General features: G+C 33.1%; 1 protein-coding gene across 1 annotated transcript; it reads left to right on the forward strand.

Annotated features, from left to right (window-relative positions):
* The first annotated feature begins 671 nt into the window (after window positions 1–671).
* On the forward strand, window positions 672–11,341 carry LOC148598172 (uncharacterized). Its single transcript, XM_088561310.1, has 6 exons — window positions 672–1,327; window positions 4,681–4,835; window positions 7,704–7,819; window positions 8,290–8,433; window positions 9,072–9,133; window positions 9,797–11,341. The coding sequence occupies exons 1-6, from the start codon at window positions 672–674 to the stop codon at window positions 10,377–10,379; spliced, it is 1,716 nt and encodes a 571-aa protein (XP_088417436.1). The 3' UTR covers window positions 10,380–11,341.
* Window positions 11,342–12,477: the final 1,136 nt, after the last annotated feature.

A 12,477-nucleotide genomic window follows, 5' to 3' on the forward strand; every position in this document is an offset into this window, starting at 1 on the left:
TAATAACTTAGTACATATTTTCAACCAAATTTTCAGTAGAAGAGCTTTGGCAAGTACTCGGAGCCCAAGCTCTTCATAAAAAATGTGACAAATTCGAATTGTTCAATTAGAAATGACAAAACTATGTTTAAGGATGTCAAATATCAATTATGGTAGATTTTTTTTTAAAAATTGGTCAATCACTTCACTAATTAACTGACCAAAAGATGACTAAACGGGCCACGCTGACGTCCATGATTGTTCAATGGTCGTTGTTCACACCTTTGGCCTTTCACCTGCCAGAGCTCAGCCATTGTCAATCAAAGTAGACTGACCAATGGGAACGCGAGTTTCATTAGTGAACTATGTTTTATAATTAATACTTGTGGTCACTTTTTATTATCTATTGTGATCGTGTATTGTAATACTCAGCATTACACATAGATATAGGTACAATTTTAAATTTTCACATAGAAAATTTAAATTTTTGTGAAATTGCGTGTTTACTACGAATTTTTGTTACCAATCAGTACCGTGTCTTTGTGCGAAAGTAAAACAGTTTATAAGTGCTGCTAATTTGTTTCTGAAGACTTCTCACTGAAACAGAGGTGCTATACATTGTTTCACACTTTTGCTATAATGCGATAGACCTTATTGTCAAATTATAAAATTTGTCAACAAACTCAATAAGTATGCAGCAGACAAGTGATTTAAACTGTGAAATAGACAATTCGGCGAATTTTTCGCATTTTAACGAAAGAGCCGGAACGACTAATACTTTTCAAAACAGCAATGGACTGGTTTCGTGTATGAATGAGCAGTTCCCAGACAGAAATCAACAGAGCTACTACTGTGATTACAATTCCGCGGAAGTTTCAGTTGAAGGGGCAAAACAAGACAGACGACCCGGCGGATTCGTTCAAATTTCTCCAGAAAAGGCATCTGAAGAATTTAGTGATGATAGGGCAAGTTCAGATGGTGGATATTCATCCCCTGGAGCAAGTGAGGGACCAAGTTTTATTTCACTTCACCCAGCAAACGTTGATCTCATGCATAAAACAGTTAACGAATACCCGGAAGCGTACCCGCAACAACAGGACCAAATGCACCAGCAGTATTCGTATGCGAGATACGAACCCGCCTCTTATTATCCGCCACAACAGAATTTCGAGCATCCCTCCCCTACACAACAGTGCACCGCCATGCCTGTACAAAATGCCCCGTGTCTATCACCTCAACAGCAACAGATCCCACCACAAAGACAAGTTTGTGTGTATTTATGCAACAGGGAACTTTGGTTGAAGTTTCATCAGCACACGACAGAAATGATCATTACCAAACAAGGGAGGTAAGTACGGATTCATATTATTTTTTAAGAGTACCATTTGATGTACTGTAGCTCCAATTATTGCTTTCTAATAGCATTTTTTTTTTGGCATTTTTCTATCTTTATTTGTAATCTTATTTACTCTTCGCGTTTCCATTAAATTTCTTTATCAAATGAACTTTTATATGAGGGCATTGTAAGGAAGTTTCAATACGTTTTCGTTTCCTAAAACAAAACAAATTTTTGAGTTAGCACTTATATTGTATAATATAAAGAAGTATTTTAAACTAATATTCTCAAAATCACACATAAAAAACATGAGCATGAATTGCATTTCGAATTTAACAGAAAGTATGTTTTGATTTTCTGTCTAGGCGCATTATTTATATTTTTAAATTATTCCAAGATGCACTGGAAAATCTTAATATACTATCGACAGCGTTTTAAAACTTTTCTAAATTTTCCAGAATTTATTGCACACACACACCTGCAACTTTTAAAGTTATTAATTGATAAGAGATAATATTTTTTTACAAATGAGTACATGTCCATTAAAAGTATATTAAAATACATGTAGAGGCGAAAATCTATTTCAGAATATTACTCACTTATTTTCCTACAGGCAGGGGCTCTTGCTACTCGGAAAAAAGCGTGAAAATTCCAACTTTGGGAAATAATTTATATACACGAGAACAATAATTTTTATACAGTAAAAACGGTTTCTAACTATTTCCACTGTATTGAAGTCAATAATGTCACCACTGGACAACAAACAGTAAAGTTGAGACAGGTTCTATACATCTGAAGATTATCTAATTTAATCGCATACAAATCTTGAGACAATATTGCATTGTTGCAGTTGGAAATTTCACTGGTGAAATTTTGGAAATTTGAAGCATATTTCTCTTTAGGAATGGGTCCCAAATTCAGTCCCCAAATGAGGGTTGGAAAATCACTGTTATTATTATTATTTGTAAACTATTAAAAGAAAAAAAATATAAGTCATTTGAAGGACCAAATCAAGAGTGTAATAAAATCTTACATGTAACGGCGATATTTCGTCAACAAATAATTTATTTTTAAAACAAAAATGCGTACGTGAAGTTAAAAGCAGCATTTACAAACTTTTCTAAGACAGTACTACCGTTATAAAAAAATAATTTTTATTTCTTAGTACCTCAAGATTGTAATCTTACATCAACAACACTTATCAATTCAAATATGAGGAGCATATAAAAGTCCATTCTCTCTTCAAATGTTTTAAAATAGAGAGAAAAAAATAGAAACCACAACTTCTGCAGAACTAACGCAATGTGGAGAACTCATTAGGGGAAGATCTTTTGATATTGAGAAGGGGAGCAAAATTAATTTTTTCACCACGTAAATGTATATAATTTCCACATATATCATAAAATATTTACACATGTATATGTATTGTATATAAATGCATGTTCGGGTCAGATTGATTTGATAGGATGAAGATACATGTATTTTTTTTCCATCTTCAAAATCGAAATATTTACGTTCAGAAGGATCTGATTTAAAATATTTGTCTCCCCCCAAAAATCAAATTTAATAAAAAAAAATAATAATGAATAAATAGATAATCCGTACATGTACATTTAAAGTGATTTAAAATTAAATAATAGCAATATAGAAGAACCCGTTAATCATAAAAGGAACCGCCTTTTAGTATTTAAATACATATATAAACATTATGATATTGAAATTACAAAATCCTTTCATTGCTTTTTACTTTGTATCTACAAGATTTATTTTAAATCATTTTTAACGATAATCCTTATTTACAACTATTATATTATGCGGGCCCTTTCATTTATTTAAATTGTTTTTACGTCTATCATTCTCGATTGAAGACCTTTTTTGTTGTACAAGTCGCATTTCATACACGTCTTTCTCCCGGTTATTGTAGAAAATAAAATCGGATAATTTAATCCGCTTTAAAGATGAGAGTGGATAACTCGAAACACTAACTCCGCATAAAATTCTTTTCAAAAGTCCGTATTCATGATTAATGTCATGTGATTTTGTTCTGATCTTAGATATAGCTTTTTTCTTCGGAGGCGGAAGAGATTTGTACTTAATTCCGATGAAAGATGAATTCCGACGATTTTTATTTCTTATGACAATCCTTTTTTTTGCAAAATCTTTATATATAGATATGATGTTTTATCGTAGGAAATAATGTGGACAGTCAAGTTTTATGAATGCAAATTTGATTGAATCTTAAGGTAATTTTGTTTTCAAATGAAAAAAAAAAAAAAACAATTATTTTATGCAGAGTGCATGTCTCATAGGTAAATATTGGCTAATAAAATATTCCATTTGCCGGTCTTCAATCATTTTTAATTTAATGTTGTTTTAGTTTTTTTTGTTTTGTTTTTTGTTTTTTTTTTTTTTTTTGGGGGGGGGGGGCAAAATTATAACCTTAAATTTATGCACACTGAAATTGATTTTTATCCCATATTTTGATAGATATTTGTGAAACATTTTATTCGTACAGAAGCTCCCATTAAATCATAATTCTTTGGTCAAACAAATGAACTTTTCCAGGCGGGGATTGTACATTCTTTCTACTCATATTATCACTGACCAAACATTTTGATTCAACTGATGTCGTTTCTGTCTTAAGAAGGGATTAAGAAGACCCTATTAAAACACGTTAATTGTTTATTTTAAAATGTATATATTATTGTCATAATGAGCGTGTGTATAGTAGTGATTTTACTAGCTTTCTGTTAGAGTTTTCCATTGTAATGTTCTAAATCTCTGTTTGATAGTGTCATTATTACGTGCAAGGCTGTTAATTGATATGACAACGCAGTTAAGGGAGGGGGACACAATGTTCTTGAAAAAAAAAGTGTGAAAACATATTATCATCAATATAGGTTTCTCTGTTTGGATTTCTACTTTGGAAGGCTACTGTTTTATCTGTACAAAGTGATCTTGTACTTCAGAAATAAAGTTAACAAATGGCAGAAGTTACCTTTAAATTCAAGCTATAATTTGTTTAAAAATATAGTTTGCAAGGATTTTTTTTTTATAGTAGACTGTACTAGAAATATGAAAGAGAATAAATAATATCATAGCTCTAATTGAAAATGGATGGCAAATAAGTATATATTTAAAATCTATTTATCTTTTTTACTAAAAAGTAACAATTTTGATTTGAATAATTTTAATACAAAGCTTTTGATTAAAAACAAAATTTAAATTGTTATAATAATTCACATTTAAAAAAAATCGCAACTACAAAAAAAAAAAAAAAACAAAACACAAAACATTAAAAAAAAACAACAAATATTGGTGAGGAGAATTTTGAGTAATCTTACTTTATATTTTTTTATTTTCAGACGCATGTTCCCGACGTTACAATTTAGTTTGACCGGCCTTGACCCTCACAAACAGTACAATGTCTTCGTTGACATGGTTCTAGCAGATCCTCATCACTGGAAATTCCAGGGCGGGAAATGGGTTCCATGCGGGCAAGCAGAACCTTTACCTCAAAGTAAGTCGTAAGGGGCGGATCCAGGATTTGAGTTTAGAGGGGGGCGTACGCCCGGTACACCAGTCCTTGGATCCGCGCCTGGTTGTAATTTCAAAAGCGGTTACATTTCTAATGTCCAGTTATTGTGAGAAATAATGTTGCAAAAGGTTCCCACGTACAATTTAAAAAAAAAATCCTTTTCTCCAAGTATGTCTCAATGTAAAATTTGAATACATTCTACATTCTACTTGTACAATAACATTTTACTTAAAAGAAAGACCAGGTACCCACTGTCAATTTAAACTTTGCTGGGCTAGTAAGAAAGCGTACATTTCTAACGGCGGTCGGATATTTAATAATTGTCATGTCCGTCCATTTGCCAGATAATGGAAAATAAAACTGCAAAAAGTGCTGATGGCCACCCATCTAAACTATGTTTGATTCATGAAAGATGGAAAATGTGAGATACACATGAAGAGCGAAATGTATGTGTGTTTGTGTGTTTGGGGGATAGAGACTACCATCAGTTTACTACAGTATATCAAGAAAAGATTTGTTTTCACGGCGGAGGTTGCAAAGTTGTTATTTCAAGAGTTGGTTCAACCAATTAAATTCAAATACTTGAGCATTCCGTTAAAGTGATAAGTACATCTATTCAGTAGTACGATTCAAATACTAAATTGCTTTCGTACACAATTATTCTGCATCTGAACATTACAAATATTTTACAACGCGAGGAAATCCGGATGAACTGTCACATTTATTCAGTGGTACGATTCAAATACTAAATTGCTTTCGTACACAATTATTCTGCATTTGAACATTGCAAATATTTTACAACGCGAGGAAATCCGGATGAACTGTCACATTTATATCTTAACTGAACTTCTGACATACCTTCATATGTGGTATAAACATTTATTTATTAAAATAATATTAAAAAATGAATAAAAAAATGCAATTTCAATCTTGTACATACGTATTGACTTTTAACTATAACTGACAAACCATCTGCTCGTATCTATAAAGAAAAGATCATACATTGTACATGCGAATAAATTCTGAACTTATAGTTGCGAAAAACAGTTTCAATTCTACATGTGTCAAGAGGAATTTCGATTCTAATTACTTTAAAAATAATCGAGTGCGATAAACTTTGTTTTAATCATAGTCCAGATAAATCTTTAAAGCTTAGCGCATTTTTTTATCGACGATAAATAGTTCCGTCGAAAAAAAATCATTGAACATGTCTTAACCAGTAAATAAATTGCTTTTTGTGGTTTTCAAAATACATTTGGTAAATTTGAGTCTAATGCACATTTTATCAGTGTTTGACTGAGACAAATTGTTATGGACACATTATAAAGTTCAGTTTAGAAGGTTTTGTCTATTTAAATATCAGTTAAGACAAGTACCATGTATACAGTGTAAAAATAAATTTGAAACGTATGAATATAAAATGCCAATATCATCAATTTTCTTTTATTATTATTATTATTATTGTTTTTGATATTGTTGTTGTCAATACGACCCTTGTCAACCTTGTACATAAATAGAAACTTGTCTAAAATCACGTTGCTGGAAATTTCCTTGCGGAGTCAAGCAACTTTGTACATTCAAATGGGATGTTCTTGTCACTTCAAATTACTAATCCCACAATTTAATGAATCAATATGGAAATTTGATCCCCGAAGCAGGGAGTTCTTTTACATTACCACATTTTACGTAGACTTCGTATCTTATTCGGCATCATGGTGCGTTTGGTTACATTTCCCCACTCGCAGAAATAGGTTTGTCCCTAATCCCGCTTTCGTGACGGATCGCGTTGCAGAATGCGTTAAACAACATTAACGACTAGCATCAATACCGTTACAATAACCCTATCTAATTGTTATAATAAACATTTCCTAATTAGTCCCTGGACCTTTCATAACAACGACAATCATCTGAAATTAATAACCCACCAATGCGAATCATCTGATGCAATTATATTATTTCTTTCTAATATTGAGCTTTTTATTTGTGATCAAAGATCCCTATTCCACTCAATAAGAATTATCCAATTTTTATAAACGGACAAATTAGCCAACAATTACTGTGGCTACTACCACGTAATTCGCATCGGGATGAACAATAGATAACGTATTAGTTTACCGTTGTTAAAGCAATTATGAAAGGACAATCTGTATGTGGTTAATCGAGTAGTCCTATTACCTGGTCTAATTATACTTAAATGTTTTGTGTTGGACAATGGCCAGGAAATAATGAGAAATAACAGAGGTACATGTATCTAGGGCTATTTAAATTGTTGTCACGTAGTTCACGCACCTGTTCTTGAATTCATGTGCATATATTTGATTACTGATCACAATTATTCATAACCAGAAATTTAATAAAAATAAAACTTAAGTATTACTAAAATTACATGTCCATCCACTGTGCAATCCACAAATCTTATAAATGTGTCAAACTCCAACATAGTATCATTTTTTTATTCTTGAGGATTCAATTTAATGTAGAAGTCTTTTACTACCGGATATCAACCGTTTGACATTCACTAGTACTGTGTGTGTGTGTGTGTGTGTTGGGGGGTGTAATTCCTGAGCGGAAAGACCAGAGACAGCCTCTGCAAATTGCAGATTTTACCCAACAGAAGTAAGATTCACATGTATGAATATCCGAATTGTGTTTTATCCTCTAGATCTCTTCCACTCATCCACATGGAGAAGGTACCTCGCAGGTACTTCTTGTAGTTTTTTTCATCAAAGATGGCAAAACCTTTCAAAAGTGCTCAGTCATTTCATGAGCGAATCTTACTTTGTTTACTGCTTACTCAGTTCAGTTAAAGTTTCCAACTTTGATTAATTAACACATTCCATTTCTTTACAGCTGGGAAAGTTTATCTCCATCCCGATTCCCCGAGTTCCGGTTCTCACTGGATGAAACAAGATATTGTCTTTAGTAAACTGAAACTAACAAACAACAAAAACAACTCTGGCGGCCACGTAAGTATTGTTATAAATAAGAATCTTTACGTCATAATGATAGTTATTGTTTTAAAAGATGAAATGTGTCAAATAAAGTATAGGAGCGAATTCTAAATTGAAATTTTAACAACTTGGAACGTATATAATGACCTTTTTAGTTACACAATAATATTTGTTTTGTATTTTGTATTGTTTTTGTTTTTGTTTTTGTTTTTTTTGTTTTTGGTTTAAATATACGATGAATGTTACAAGAGATGTCTTATTCAGTGCCCATAAGAAAGAATGTCGACATTACAAATAGATATAAAATGATGAACAAATCAAAAACAAGAAAGCAAAAGTGAAAACGAAATAAAACAAAGAAAAACAAAATTCTCCAGAAATATACAATTAACAGTTAATTTACAAAACATTTAAAAGGAAAACCACATACATATAACGTTATTAAAGAAAAGTATAAACAAATGATAAACGAGATTTTTTTGCAGGTTGTTTTGAACTCCATGCACAAATATCAGCCTCGTATTCATGTTATTGAAGTCGGCGGAGGACAGAATGGCCAGAAAAACTTGATGACGCATGCGTTCCCCGAGACACAGTTCATTGGGGTCACAGCCTATCAAAATACAGACGTACGTATAATTTAAAAAATGTCAGTGTTTTCTGTGGCGAGGTAGTTTTAAAAATGTTATGTATCTATCTTGTGTAAAGGAGTAATCAAGGGAACCAAGGTTATAGCGGTAATCAAAAGAGTATAATCCTGGGACAAAGACCAGACATGGAAAACCGACATACACAACAAAGAACATAAAGTAACTAAACTCATACATACAAAGTAACAAAAGCAAAAGAGCAACTTGGATTCCACTAAAAACTCGGAGCATGGACCAGGTGCACCGGTAGGGTAAGCGTAAAGTGCACAAGGCTTGTTAACGTAACATACAGAACAACTGAAATACGACCCCAAAGAATGTCACAACAATCACTTTTTTGGCGGAAAATTTTTCCCGAACTTTACTTAGTACAATCTAAAATAATGCAGTGCATAACTCATGAGAAAATGATTTCTACTGATTCCAATATACAAACCTATAGTAGTGTATTTTCACAAAAAAAACAAACTAGTACAAAAAAACTTCTATTCTATGTTACTATTTTGTTCAATTATTTATTCAGAAACAACAAAGTAAACAAGAACACCATGAATTTGTTTATTTGTTCTGTATATCTGCTTTCTGTTCAAGTATTAAATGTTCAAATTACTTTTTAGGTGACACAACTCAAGATTGACAACAATCCGTTCGCTAAAGGTTTCCGCGACAGCTTTGACAGGTAACGTGTCAAATTTAATATCGGAGAAAAATTAGCTATTTTTATTGATTGAACATGGTGATGTGGCAACGGGCATATCGACATTGAACTAAACTGCTTCTTATAAAAGGGGCATTATCGGTAACTTGAATGCCTTTGCAGAGTGGTATTACCTTCAACATTGATAATGCCCTCAACTGTGACTCGAGGCATTATCAAGGTTTCAGACAACATCACTGTGTCCTCGGCAGTCAATTTATAATGAAAATGTCCTGGATATATAGTTTAAGCAGTATTTTTTTGATATAATTACATGGACGCTACAAACTAGTATAGTTACATTCTAATAAGGATTCAGAAACAAGTTTCGAAAGTACTTATATAAACCTGTCTCCTAAATAAGTCTCGATATAAACAATTATTCATTTGTTTCATTAAAACTGTAAAACGACGATTTACATTGAATAAATATCCTCAAACACTACATTATCTAGATATTAAATATACATAGTGGCAATCTTTATTTTAAACACATCGTATTGGGGGCATTGAATATCCCTTTTGGGCCTCTACCAAAATACGAACATCCTTACATATCGTACAAAACTGATATGAAAAACAAAATATTATGGCGTGTACTTGGTCAGCATTCAAGTGATTAATATTTTCATTTTATTTTTGTAGAAATGGTGATATAAATACACCCCCACCCGCTTATCCAATGATGACTGTGCCACAACAACAGTATCAAATGTTTCAAAATCCTCAAGGTTACGTCGATGTACACACAGACGCACAGTACGCACCTAGAGTTCCAACGTATCCCGGAGATGAACGCGAAATCATGCAGCTGAAACACGAACAGCAACTCGTCTACGATGGTTCAGAATCTAGGCCATCAGGGAAACGGAAGTTGAACGAAATAGAGACAAAACTACCCGAAGACTTTGCTCAAGAGCAGACATTTGCATCAGAGTATGTTCCTAACATGCCAGTTTCAACAAGTGATGTTACTTACCCATATACGACATACGTCAAACGCACAAAATATGACGATGATGAAACAGGAACTGATGTCACAGGGTCAAAAGTTCAAAATGGTTTTGGCAGTGGGTACCAGTTCAATGGTGTATTTGAAAATGGAACTGAATCATTCGAAGGAGCAGAAGTACGCCCAACGACATATGAGGCCTACAGCGGAATTCCCCAATCCCACAATGCATTGTACCAACAGGGACGAGAAATTCGACCATCGGTTGTTTATTGAGACAAAATGGTTGGCTACTGCAATCAATATTGTTATTTATAATGTGCCTTTCTTGTTCCGGATCGTTTCGTTCCTTATGTTTCGCTATCGTCTTCTACCAGCGGAGTGATATTTAAAAAAAAAAAAACCGGTGAATATGTAAGAGTTGCAGAAGCAAAGCTGTCTTTGTAATTTGAAAGGCTTAAGAAAGATAACTCTTAGTAGTATGTTAAAAATGTGTATTTCTGTTTTTGCAATAACCGACTATAACGAGCTCAACATAGAAATTAAGGTTCATACGGAAGAATCTTTACTGGTCTTACCCGGAAAGGCAACTCTGTCAGTACAGTATTGTTTATGTAGAATGTTAAATGATTCAAATATCATCGGTCCACATTCAAAGTTGATTGGCTCTGAAATAGCCGTTAATCGTTCCAATGATTGGAACCCCACTTTTTGTTGGAATTTTATTAATTTTCTGGCACGAATTGTATATTGAACAAGTGATCGCCTGGCTGGAGCCCCTCACCTGCCTTCATTTGTAAATGTTCAGATCGGTTCTCTTCCCTTCAAAAGTTCTGTACCCGCCCCTGAAGAACTTGTTCCATATCGACAAAGTTGTTCCGGATGATAATGGTGCTGTATCTATTGATAAGAGTAAAATGTTAGTTTATTCAATATTTATATTTGAATGTGAATCAAATTTTTATTCCCAAATTTGACATTTCCCTTTTGTCGTTTTAATCTTGTTGGTGCTGTATTTTGATGTTTGTTATTGATGGTTTTTTTTTTTTTTTGTCATTTAGAATTGTCAATTTATCATTTTGTCATTTATCATTCAATAAAAACATGACAAAAATGTAATTTTATTTATAAGCCTTTAGTCGGGACAAAAGCGATATAACTATTTGGCGGGGTAGTATGAATAAAGTCAAATGGCTCCGTTCCCTCTAGGCAAAACCTCCACCTTAACAAAATTTCTATATAAGACATGAATATCTCATTCATTATAAGTAAATTTAAGACAGTTAATTTCCCCATTCACTGTTTTTATTGACCCTTCGATTGAAATCGATGCAACACGCACTTATGTAGAGGTGAAATGTGCCTTTAAAAGCTTCCAACCTTAGCTATATCACCCGAATGCAGTTGATAGACAATTTAAAAATAAAACTGAGATGAGTTAATATTGTTATATTCGATTAAATATACATGTTGTGAATTATTGGTCTGCCTCATTTCTCAGTAAAAGGGTACATGTTTGCTTTTCAATAGTCTGTTCTATGCTTTAAGTTAATATGGCGTGTATATAATGGAATTCTAATATGACGTCCTTAACAGGCTTTGAGACCACAACATTTCTATCCGAGCAGCACGCGACTTATTTGGCGTGGCTTGTGTGTGTAATTCTAATTTTTAATATGACGTCTTCATATGGTCAAACAGTATATGTCCGTACAACCACACCTTTAGCATCTGCGCACTGTCTCTTTTCTTTCGCTGTCGCTTCGAGACAAAACACGTTTTAAAACATTTAAAAACGTTCACGCGATGACTCAACGACTGAAAAGTATCTTATTGAAGTTAATCATACATATACATGTACACATTTAACACACACGATGACATAAATATACAAATTTAATCTTAACTTCCATACTGGGGAGGTTAAACGGTACAGCCGTTATTTTGGCTACACCTCGGGAAATTTTTGTCACAAAAATTACCGTATTTGTTATATTAGAAAAGAAATAATTCCTTCCTGGGGTAGTTTTGTACTCATTTTAACATGGGTTTGGCATTTATATTCTCATTTAACACCTCGCTATCGTTCGGTGTTAAATGAGAATATAAATGCCAAACACATGTTAAAAATGACGTCCTTAACAGGCTTTGAGACCGCAAATTAATAATTAATGAAATATTAAACGTTATGTTTTAGAAAAATAAGATTATATTCCGTACAAATCACTTACACACGTACTCGGTAGCACTCGCCTCGTGCCACGTCCGCCCTCATGTATGTAACCAAATTGATTGATTGATTGTTGGGGTTTAACGCCCGAGCAGCAATATTTCAGCTATATCCAGACGATAACATGAAATGGATGATAAAGTG

This window comes from Perna viridis, chromosome 14 (genome assembly GCF_037379345.1).
Source record: "Perna viridis isolate PV_CMFRI_1.1 ecotype Kerala chromosome 14, ASM3737934v1, whole genome shotgun sequence".
Classification (NCBI taxonomy): Eukaryota; Metazoa; Mollusca; class Bivalvia; order Mytilida; family Mytilidae; genus Perna; species Perna viridis.